This window comes from Dendropsophus ebraccatus, chromosome 12, assembly GCF_027789765.1.
Source record: "Dendropsophus ebraccatus isolate aDenEbr1 chromosome 12, aDenEbr1.pat, whole genome shotgun sequence".
In the NCBI taxonomy this organism is placed as follows: domain Eukaryota; kingdom Metazoa; phylum Chordata; class Amphibia; order Anura; family Hylidae; genus Dendropsophus; species Dendropsophus ebraccatus.
In genome coordinates this window covers 22007521-22020224 of record NC_091465.1, presented here as the reverse complement: position 1 = coordinate 22020224, position 12704 = coordinate 22007521, and the positions used below count along the sequence as shown (strand labels likewise).

Here is a 12704-nt window from a genome sequence, read left to right as displayed (position 1 = left end):
TCTTCAATTTCACTGCACAAATAATTTTTTTCTGCTTTATGAAAAAATTAAGTCTGCCATTTCAAAGTACAATTGGTTTCACATAAAATAAGGGCTCATGTGGGTCTGTAGGTAAAAAAAGCAAGCTCTATTGCCTGTTAAATACGAAGAGCGCAAAAATGAATATTAGCATCTGAAGGATGTGTTGTTGTTATTATTATTATTATTATTATTTTTTATTATTATTACTACTATTATTATGTTGCTAATATAAACATCTCTTTACACACATTAGAAATGCATAAATATACATTGTATTTATACATTGGATAAAAAAGGACAACCCCCCCCCCCCCCCAAACCTCTACATATTGTGAGACACTGAAGGGGTTAATCCTGGATGGTCGCTATGTTTCACCTGGGTTCAGCTATTACACCTACTAGGACTGAGGGAAGTTCATGTCTCACCATCTAAGGCTGCGTGCACACTACGGAATTGCCACGTATAATCCGCGGCGTACTCCGTCGCTCGTCCCCGCACGCGGCGGCGCACTTTTCTGCCGGTGCCATAGACACTGTTCTGTGCACGTCAATTCTTTCGCCGAAACGCGTAATCCGCTTGTGCACAGAACGGGGTCTATGGCACCGGCGGAAAAGCACGCCGCCGCGTGCGGGGACGAGCGACGGAATACGCCGCGGGTTATACGCGGCTATTCCATAGTGTGCACGCACCCTGAGATATGGAAGAAACAGGGATGTGTTGTGATCTCCAACAAAGGTAGCTGCTGGGGATGTATTGATAAAGTGTGTTTGGGCCTGGTTTTTAGGGATGGGTGGCAGGCTTGGTAGTGGGGCTGTCCATTCCACTTCCTCCACTCCAGATATTGTTTGGCATCAGACGCCACAGGTGCTCGGGCTGGATCATCAGCAGCTCCATAAAGTTTTGCAGAGCCATGGACAGAGAGAGGCTGGGTGCAGCTGAGTGAGCTGGAAGGCTGCAGCCTCAGTAGAAGCCATATACCCGACCAAGGTAAAACACAGGACTGTGTATAATAGGTTATGTTCGTGCGACTGCAGCTAGTCGTAGCGTATAGACAGGGCCGTCTTCTGTTTAGTTAATGCTGGACAAGCAGAGTTTGTTTTGTGTTATGCCTAAAGCCAAGGCTGTTTATTTGTTTTCTTGCATTGGATAATAAACGCAGGCAAAGCCTGTACTTGGACTTCATTCGTTTGAGCCTGTTGACTGCTGTTCACACTGCAATCCTGCACTCTACTGAGCAAATCCTCCCACAATATATATTGCATTACTTATCTTAAAATATGTATTTTATTATTATAATGTGTTTTTAATTCTTATAAAAAATAATTGTACGGATTTTGATTTTAGGCATCAATTTTTTAACAGCAACTTTCACATCATTATTCCTTAAACTGTATATAAAGGGATTTAACAATGGCGCAATGATAGTATACATGAGCGATATAAACTTGTCCCCATCTGTACCATAGCTTGACTTGGGCCTCAGGTACATCACACTAGCAGATCCATAGAAAATAATTACGACTATGAGATGAGAGGTGCAGGTGGAGAAAGCTTTCCTAATCCCTCTTATAGAATGATGCTTTACAATTGTCCAAGTAATCTGTATATATGAAACCATTATCAAGAGGAAAGCACCGACAACCACACATAGGACCAGTACGAAAGTGATAATTTCATTAAACTTTGTGTCAGTACAAGCCAAGGCCATTATAGGGGGAATGTCGCAATAGAAATGGTTTATTTTATTAGGTCCGCAAAAAGGTAAGGAGAACGTAAGAAAAGTCTGTATTATAGCAATCATCAATCCAATAGACCATGAGCCCACAATAAGCTTAATACAAGCTTCTCTATTCACAGTGATGTTATATAATAATGGGTGACATATAGCGTTATATCTGTCATACGCCATGGCTGCCAGTATATAACATTCTGTACTAGCTAGTAGTAAAAAACAATATGTTTGTACAGCACAGCCATAGAATGTGATGGATTTATCACCTGATAGGAGGTTTACCAGCATTTTGGGTGTAACTGTTGATATATAACAAATTTCCAAAAATGAGAAGTTTGCAAGAAAAAAGTACATTGGGGTATGAAGGTTTTTACTGAATCTATAGAGGACAATGAGAAACATATGTGCAGACAGAGACATAAAAAAGACAGAAAGAAATACAGAAAATAGAAAATACTGCAATTCTGGAACATCAGAAAATCCTACAAGAGTAAAACCGTTTTTCGTTGTATGGTTCCCTCTACTCATAACTTACGGCTTATGTAACTGCTCAAACCAGAAAAGTAACATTTTGCGGTGCAGCCCTCTGATGCAAATGTTTTCCTGTATCCATCTGTCAATCAAATAACATCACTTCCTGTATGGGTCAACACGGACTCTGATCTTGTAACAGGCATATCCGTCAGAGACCCAGACAGTAATTCACCAATAAAGCTATAGAAGGTGTCTTGGAAAATGTTTCCCTTTCCTGGGGATCAGAAGACACAGGCTTAAACTAGTGAAATGAACATTAAAAAAAAAAAAAAAGTTTGGGAAGATTCTTTATGGCCAATAATATTATTATAGTTTTCATGGATTCCTAAGATTCCTGAGTGGTAGATAAGTGACCTTAAAATAACATACAATGGTTATAAGATAATAAGGAAACCTTTGGACCAGATTGATTCCCTCCAAATCGGTGACGCTGTGCCCCATATGAAGTAGAAGTGGGAGGATGGATATAGATAAGAGGTTTATAATATCCTAAATAGAACTTGCTGCAGAGGGGAAGGGAGGCCTGAATATGTTTGCAGAGATTATAGGATTGGAAGAGGAGGTTGGTTGTCTCCGCCTCTGTGGGAGGGGAGATCGTCACACTAGGGGCCAGGAATAGACTGGGGCGGCAGTTCAAAAAAAGGACCCAAGACAGCGGCATTCACATGCCTGTGCCAATCCATTCATGTAAATCATGGTAAATTTGCTTTAAATGCACAATTATTGTACAGAATGTTTGGCTGGTTAGATAGTTTCAATTTGTTATGAAACTATCTATGTTCCTTTATTGATCTAATGATAGTTATCGACATTTCTAACAAGGTCTCCAACTATGACATGTCCTTTATAGTACCTCATACCAAGCAATACAAATATTGGACCCCCTCATGCTTCATGATCAGGGAACAACTACAGGGTCTGCATCCCACTTAGTTTAACCCATGACTCACAATATTATTATTATTATTATTATTATTATTATTATTATTATTATTAATAATATTGTATTATTATTTTAAAAATAGACATTTACCATTACCTGTCAACTGATTTGTGTTTAAAATACTTTGCAAATCTACTCATCAGAATGGATTAAGGAAAGAAAATAAAGACAACATTTCTTATATCTGCCCAATAAGAAACTCTTTCCAGCTTTAAAATATGTAATAAGATCTATTTAAATAAAAAAGGAAACAGTATATATAGAGACAAGCAGGCACCAAAAATTTTCTTTATTCATTTAATTATTCCCAGAAGAGATTACTGGCACAAATGATTATTAATTTATTATAAATAATTCTAATTATAATGAAAGTCATCTTTTAGTGATTGTTAGGAGCTAACTTTTTATTACATATATTGTACAGGATAAAACTTAAGGTCCATTTACACAGAAAGATTATCTGACAGATTATCTGCCAAAGATTTGAAGCCAAAGCCAGAAACAGACTGTAAGGGGAGCAGATGGGGGCAGGGGGGAGCAGATGGGGGCACAGGCAGGGGGAGCAGATGGGGGGCACAGGCAAGGGGAGCACAGGCAGGGGGAGCAGATGGGGGCAGGGGGAGCAGATGGGGGAGCAGATGGGGGCAGGGGGAGCAGATGGGGGGCACAGGCAGGGGGAGAAGCTGTGTGGGGAAGAGGGAACAGCTGGGGGCAGAGGCACACTAGGCAGGTCCCCCCCAAAGCAGCTTCGGGGGTGGCCGGGGTGAGCTCCTTCCGGCACACGCTGCTTCTATCTCAGGCCGGCAGCTCACCCCTGCAGCCCCGCGGTGCCCGAACTTCTTCCTGCTGCAGCGCTCGTGACGTCATCGCGCCGAGCAGGAAGAAGTTCGGGCACGGCAGGGCTGCAGGGGTGAGCTGCCGGCCTGAGATAGAAGCAGCGTGTGCCGGAAGGAGCTCACCCCGAGTGCCCCGGGGCTGCACAGCGGTGGCGGCAGCGTCGTCGTCGCCCCCCCCCCCCGGCCGCGGACTAGGCACCCGCGGTCCGGTACCTAGGGCGGCGGGGGTTAAAAATGTTTGTTTTTTTATTAAAAAATATATATTTTGATCCCTGCAGGTGCCGCCCCCGGCACCGGACCACGGGTGCCTAGTGGCAAATACGGCCCTGCAGAGGAATAGGAAAAATCCTGCCAGTGGCATTCCTAATGATGAGGAGGGCTGGGAGGAGGGATGGAGGGGTGGTGCAAAGTTAGGGCACAGATACTCTAGGCCAAGGCAGTTTGGCACAGGGCTACAAGTTTAAAAGTTGTTTTTTTAGGACAATAACTGCATCACCTGCAGAACGGACCCCAGGACAGATCTTGAATTAAAAGCAGCTATCAGAAGGTACAAGAGGTTTGGGGGTCAGATTGTGGGTATAGAGTCGCTTTAAATGTTCAGTTTTAACAAATTCCCTCATTGCTCAGCTAATATACGTATAAATTACTGATAACTTCATTGCTTCATTAAACAGACATGAGTCTTTACCCAAGGGGGGGGGGAAACATCTTGGTTACTAGATGTTTCACTTTCCTGCAAATTGATGTTCGGCGTGTTGTTGGGAGAATTCTGTCTCTAGCAGCAGAGAGTAAAAGACAGAACACAGGAGATGGATTCAGGCCTATATAGTATTATGCATCGATGAATACCTTGATTGTGTAAATGTAAACTGAGCCAGTCTGCCACCTCTAGAGCAGTGCTTCTCAAACTTTTTCTACTGGAGCCTCACCCAACAGACCAAGGCAATGCCTGGGCCGGCCTCACCAGACTGACCAAAAGGGTGCCTGGGCCTCACTATTTGTGATTTAATGTCCATTTAAAAGCTAAAACTAATGCTAGGGCTACGGTTCAGGGAAGAAAAAGAGTAAGAAAAAGAGTGCTGCACCTCACACCTATGGCTGATACTAGTACCTCTCGGCTGCATAAAAAACATCAGAATTCTGTATGTAAATTGATCAAGCCACACTGCCCCATGTACCTCGTGCAGGTATCTGATACACATGGGTCCCTACACTAAATCTACACTGTGCCGGTCAGTGACCACCACCCGTGCAGGCGTGCACAGTCAGGGAAGGGAGGCCATGGAACGGCCCTGTAACCCCCATGCCACAGGACCAGTCCTAAAAATGCCACACCAAAACCCAGCCAGCACCACCTGCGGAGGAAGCTGCCCCCAAACAGCACAAGTCTGGATAAGGTATTGCACTCACCATAGCTATCAAAGATAGAATGGGACAGACAGGAGGGATTAAAACCATGAGCACTCAGGTGTCTCCTGCTAATTGCGGTCATGTGGGTCTCACCAGGAGGAGTGCAAAACACGGAGAAAAGAGAGAAACAAAATACGGTTCAGGGAAGAAAAAGAGTGCTGCACCTCACACCTATGGCTGATACTAGTACCTCTCGGCTGCATAAAAAACATCAGAATTCTGTATGTGAATTGATCAAGCCACACTGCCCCATGTACCTCGTGCAGGTATCTGATACACATGGGTCCCTACACTAAGTCCACACTGTGCCGGTCAGCGACCACCACCCCCGCAGGCGTGCACAGTCAGGGAAGGGAGGCCATGGAACGGCCCTGCAACCCCCATGCCACAGGACCAGACCCAAAAATGCCACACCAAAACCCAGCCAGCACCACCGGCGGACACCTGAGTGCTCATGGTTTTAATCCTTCCTGTCTGTCCCATTCTATCTTTGATAGCTATGGTGAGTGCAATACCTTATCCAGACTTGTGCTGTTTGGGGGCAGCTTCCTCCGCCGGTGGTGCTGGCTGGGTTTTGGTGTGGCATTTTTGGGTCTGGTCCTGTGGCATGGGGGTTGCAGGGCCGTTCCATGGCCTCCCTTCCCTGACTGTGCACGCCTGCGGGGGTGGTGATCGCTGACCGGCACAGTGTGGACTTAGTGTAGGGACCCATGTGTATCAGATACCTGCACGAGGTACATGGGGCAGTGTGGCTTGATCAATTCACATACAGAATTCTGATGTTTTTTATGCAGCCGAGAGGTACTAGTATCAGCCATAGGTGTGAGGTGCAGCACTCTTTTTCTTCCCTGAACCGTATTTTGTTTCTCTCTTTTCTCCGTGTTTTGCACTCCTCCTGGTGAGACCCACATGACCGCAATTAGCAGGAGACACCTGAGTGCTCATGGTTTTAATCCCTCCTGTCTGTCCCATTCTATCTTTGATAGCTATGGTGAGTGCAATACCTTATCCAGACTTGTGCTGTTTGGGGGCAGCTTCCTCCGCCAGTGGTGCTGGCTGGGTTTTGGTGTGGCATTTTTGGGTCTGGTCCTGTGGCATGGGGGTTGCAGGGCCGTTCCATGGCCTCCCTTCCCTGATTGTGCACGCCTGCGGGGGTGGTGGTCGCTGACCAGCACAGTGTGGACTTAGTGTAGGGACCCATGTGTATCAGATACCTGCACGAGGTACATGGGGCAGTGTGGCTTGATCAATTCACATACAGAATTCTGATGTTTTTTATGCAGCCGAGAGGTACTAGTATCAGCCATAGGTGTGAGGTGCAGCACTCTTTTTCTTCCCTGAACCGTAATGCTAGGGCTAGCTTTCACCCATCTCCCAAGCTGTGTATACTATACTAATAAAGCCAGTACAAAATAAATTAATAATGTTGCTAAAATGGAGATTTTTGCAAACAGCAAAAGGACTGTGTAGATCATAGTTACTTTTGTGAAAACTGTCTCCCCAGCTGGGCCTCACCCACAACTAGGGGGCGCCTCACTGGTGAGGCCCTCCTCACAGTTTGATAAGCACTGATCTATAGGGTCCAGGCTTAAAGGTAAAACACAGTTTCCCTCCCATCCCTAACCACTTATTAATGTCTGAGCAGTTGATCCTTTGCTGTTTTCCGATTGTAATCTTGCCTTCCTTTGACCTTATTATGTCATCATCACAAGCAGCAGCCCACTGCTTAGGGCTATGTTCACACACAGAAAGAGACTGGCCGTTCCGTGACCCGGACGGTCTTTGAAAAGATCATCCCGGACAGTACTGCAGTACCAGCCGGAAGATTTTTATGACCGCAGAGCTCTGATGCAGGTGCTTTCATGCGCGCCCGAATTAGAACTCCCCACTGAACACTATGGAGCGTACAGCCGGAGCCGCTCTCTCCATAGTGTGCACTGACAGGGTTTTCTGTAGCCGCTGTTGAATGAATAGCGGCTGCAGAAAACTGACATGTCAGTTGCTTACGGCGCCGCTAGGGATCCAGGCCGGAGCGTATACTATGTGTATACGCTCCGGCCAGGATCCCATAGGCAGCAATTGCACGTACAGTATATCTCTGTATAAATCACAGCCGTTGTATAACTGCCGTGGTCTTACGAAAATATACGCTGTGTGAACATAGCCTAGAGCTGGACTGCATAAATACTTCATACTGCATAAATATCCCTTTCTTGTTGTGACCCTGATGCTGTTTCCATTCTGTTTACGTAGCACCTTAAATTCACTGGTATAAATTAGGAATTGTGAATCCAAAAATAAAGGTAAAAAACCTTATATCCATCTTATGGGTATATTAAAAGAGTCAGAATCCCACCTGCCTCAGTGTGTCAATGGGATGTCTTGCACCCTTCCGCTCTCTGCTCAAAGAATTGACGTGTCAATTGTCAGTGGCAGAGAGCGGAGACCTGCGGGACATCTCACTGACACACTGAGGCAGACGGGATTCCACAGCAGGGGCTCCCTCGTGGAATTCCACCTATTTACTCTACACCTATTCTCTGCTATTTTACAGTAGAGAGGAAGTAAATATATCCAAACATAAAAAAATCACCCCTAGAAGCGTTAGGGCTGTAAATTCTGTCATTATATTGTAAGGAAACTAACATGAAAACAGCTCATTGGATTGGCCATCTTGAGGCTGGCAGCTGTACCCAAAGGCCACGCCCCCGATTCCCAACGTGTATCAAATTGTTTGTGATCGGCGAATGCGTACAATTAGCTTCATGTTCGTACGAACATACGAACATTTACGAACATGTTCGCTCATCACACATGTTCACACATCGTATTTTGGTCAGGATTTCAGTCAGGATTTTGATACTTTAATACAAAGATTTGTCTGTTTTCTGTGTTTTTAGCCACTCCTGGCTTTGGCTGTAAAAGTACTGGCTAAAATACTATGTGTGAACATAGATTTAGTGCGCTAGGGTATCTAAACTCAAGAAATTATGGACTGTGCCTTCTGCCTGCTCAGCCGGATTATCTAAGCTGTTCTTGTGTGATTCTATTAAGTGCATCTAAGCTTTTTAAAGGGAATGTACCATCAGGCCCGGGCTGAAGCACTGGAGGTGGCCGACCCACCCCCAGTGGGAGGAAACCCCTGACCCTCTATGAGATGGCTCCATTGATTCTAATGGAGCCGGGTCATAGAGGGGCGGGGGTTTCCTCCCACTGGGGGTGGGTCCGCTAACCTCCAGTGCTTCAGCCTGGGCCTGATGGTACGACACAGTTGAACTGTATCCATGCATCTAAACATGACAGGCATGATACTTCTGTTCAGCAGGCAGTATGACACAGGACAGGTTAACATACCTCTTTTCTCAAACACCTCTAAATTCAAACAGTTCAATGTTACAACATTTCCCTAAGAAGTTATGCATGGTTATGGAACACTTTCTTGGTGTCTAAACAAACCATCTTATTCCAGGAGGGAACACCCGCTGGGATGAACTCACTGCACTGGGCCCAGCATCAATGAGGTTAACCCCCTGAGTGCCAGACAGTAAGCACTACTTCCCAACAGTAAACCCTTCCCCCCTCCCTTCATTTACCAACTTTTTTCCCTTTGTTTTTCAGGTATGGATATCCAGGGGACTACATCATATTTGGTGTACGGATGCAGGGGATGGCGACAAACTCACTCTGACAGCCGAGTAATGGTAGAATAAGTTTACTAATGATAATTCTGCAACACAACAACAGACGTCAACTTGTTCAACAGGTAGATTACTATACAACAGGGACACTGTCTTTTTAGGAAAATTACTAAGTAGCAGGAAGGATGTAACTTCAGTCCATGTGGTACTGCACAGCTATAACTACTTTCTGATCCTGCTTGCAAATTTAAAAACTAAGGTTCTATTGGGACAAAAATAGAAAAATAATAAATTTTCATATTCCACAAGAATCCACCCCATTTTCTTTTAGTGGTGGGTTCTTTTATTAGCGCCCAGTAGGAATGAACGAACTTTTGAAAAGTTTGGTTCGGTTCGATCCGGTGAACTTTCATGAAGTTCGGATTCGTACGAACCGAACCTAAAACGAACCTTTGCTATAACAGCTGAATAATTGCAGCTACAATAGTGGGAGTCTGATAGGGTATAGTTTCATTTAGTTGCTATTACAATGAAGAAAGGGGAAAAAATCAAAGTGCAAAAATAGTGAAAAAAAATTAACCAAGGTGTAAGTGGTACGTTACACGGGACATAGGACACAAAGTTCCTTGGACCCAGTAGGGTGGAAAACAGACATTTGACAGTGAAACCAGCAGCAGTAATAGTACTGTATTGGACCCAGTGTGGTGGAGAACAGACAATTGACGGAGGAGGAGGAGGAGGCAGCAGCACTTGATTGCACCCAGCCCAGTATGATTGAAAAAAGTACAATTTTGGGTCGCCGTTGTTATTTTTACTAGATTCGTAACAAACTTTCTCAATGTTCAGTCCGGTACCGAACCAAACTTTTTGCAAAGTTCGTAACGAATCTGGTTTGTTAGGGTTCGGTTCGCTCATCCCTAATATATATATGCATAGTCACAGATACATGCATACACTTACATATACCCACAGATACATACATACTCTCTGACATATACATATACTATACTATATAGACAGACACATATGTACACACACTGACACACATACACAGCACTTACAGCTCCCAGGGTAGACACTAGAATGGAGTGTCCAGAAGGAGGTGTAAAGGACCTTTGATGACGTCATGCCCATCCTTACACAGAGGTATTGAGGACCTTTGGGTCATGTGATAAGGTCCTTCACTCCTCTCCTTCTGTGCATACAGGACCTGGCAGGTCCTGCTCCTATGTTCCTCTCCTTCTGATGTGCAGCCCGCTCACCCTGCACTACAGTGAGCGGGCTGAAGAGTACAGAGGCGGGTCCTTCTTCCTCTGTGGGATGGGGGATGGGGTGGTTGGCTGTCAGTGGCATACCTAATATAAAGGCAGAGCAGGGCTTTCTGGGGTCCCCTTGTTGCAAGGGCCCCATAGCAGTCGTCTTCCCTGCCTTCATGGTAGCTACAGTCACATTGTCACATTGTCATCTTCTTCTTCTTCTCCTTTTCCTTCTTCTTCTTCTTCTTCTTCTTCTTCTTCTTCTTCTTCTTCTTCTTCTTCTTCTTCTTCTTCTTATTTATTATTATTATTATTATTATTATTATTATTATTATTATTATATATTTTTAAGTGATATTAGCTTTTTTTCATTGACATTAGACCTGTATACTTTACTATGTACATGCATTGGATAGAATGGGACAAAACATACTCTACTTATACAGTACATTGCTTATTTTATAAATGTTTTCAAGATACCATCTGTATTACGCTGTTCACACTTTGTATAAAATTGACTCCCTTATGGTAAAATTTGTTAATCAGTTACCTATCCCTTTAAGTTCTCCAATTCCTTCAATTTTACCTTTTTAAATTTTGCAATTTCTTTTTCTCTTATACAGTATTTGGCTATAGTGTTGACAAATTAGTATAACACCATCCGTTAGTATGCAAAAGACGGTGTTTTTCTGCCAGATGCCAGTGTTCACCAAATTCCGCAATTCAATTAACCATTGACTACAATGTAAAGTATGGCCGCCGGCCGTACTTTACATTGTGAAAAAGCTTTTGGAAATAGGCATGTTCATTATTTTAACACCCGTTCTAAAGAACAAGCGTTAAAATAACGACGTCAGCACACAGCAGGCGGCATTGTATTGAATTCAGTAGTGTGCACATAGCCTTATACTTAAAACTACAGAGCTGCATTAACCAATGTGAAGGCTTCAGAACGAAAATTACGTAGCTCTTTCTTCTTCTTCTTTTTTTCTTGCCAATGCTATGGTGGCAAACACATTTACATCATGATTGTGTATTTCCAGCATAGAGAACAATGGAGTAAATTATTTTAGTGTTTTATTCCTAATAAATGCAGAATTTTGGTAACAGCAATTTTTACATCATTATTCCTTAAGCTGTATATAAAGGGATTTAACAACGGCGCAATGATAGTATACATGAGTGATAAAAACTTGTCCACATCTGTCCCATAACTTGACTTGGGCCTCAGATACATTGCACTAGCAGATCCATAGAATAAGGAGACAACTATGAGATGAGAGGTGCAGGTGGAGAAAGCTTTCCTGAACCCGGCTGTGGAATGGTGCTTTACAATTGTCCAAATAATCTTTGTATATGAAACCAATATCAAAAGGAAAGCGCCGACAACCACACATAGGACCAGTACGAAAGTGACAATTTCATTGAACTGTGTGTCAGTACATGCCAAGGCTATTATAGGTGAATTATCACAGTAGAAATGGTTGATTTTATTGGGCCCACAAAAGGGTAAGGAGAATATAAAAGAGGTCTGTATTATAGCAAACATCAATCCAATAGACCATGATCCCACAATAAGCCTAATACAAGCGTCTCTATTCACAATGATGTTATATAATAATGGGTGACATATAGCCTTATATCTGTCATATGACATGGCCGCCAGCATATAACATTCTGTACTCCCAAGAAGTAGGAAACTGCACATTTATAAGGCACAACCATAGAATGTGATGGTTTTATCCCCTGATAGGAGGTTTACCAGCATTTTGGGTGAAATATTTGAGATATAACATATTTCCAACAATGAGAAGTTGGCAAGAAAAAAATACATTGGAGTATGAAGGTTTGTACTGAATCTATAGAGGACAATGAGAAACATATGTGCAGACAGAGACATGATAAAGATGCAAAGAAATACGGCAAATAAAAAATATTGCAATTCTGGAACATCGGAAAATCCTACAAGAATAAAACCTATTATCGTTGTAGAATTCCCTCTACTCATAGCAAGGATCAGTAATAATCTATGGCTTATGTAACAACTCAAAATGTAACACGATTGTAGCCATTTTCCTATGCATTGCTGTTCTCCATAACCCAATGATGTATGCATCTGTCAATCAAATAACATCACTTCCTGTATGGGTCACCACAGACTCTGATCTTCTAAAAGTCTTAACTATCATGGTTACAGAGAATATTTCACATAGGAGTCTGGGTGAGAACAGAATAGAATGGAACCACCTGTAACTCTAAAGAGTTATAGAAAATACTTTCTGCTTCTGGGGTTCGGAAGGCTCTGGCTTGAACTAGAAAGATTAACAGGAATG

At 43.3% G+C, this 12704-nt stretch overlaps 1 protein-coding gene and 1 pseudogene across 1 annotated transcript; both read right to left on the bottom strand.

The window, feature by feature from the left end:
- Positions 1-1325: 1325 nt before the first annotated feature.
- Positions 1326-2282, bottom strand: LOC138770038 (olfactory receptor 10AG1-like). Its single transcript, XM_069948903.1, has one exon. It carries the CDS (start codon positions 2280-2282, stop codon positions 1326-1328), a length of 957 nt encoding a protein of 318 aa, XP_069805004.1.
- Positions 2283-11440: 9158 nt separating this feature from the next.
- On the bottom strand, positions 11441-12379 carry LOC138768651 (olfactory receptor 10AG1-like; annotated as a pseudogene).
- Between the last annotated feature and the right edge of the window lie 325 nt (positions 12380-12704).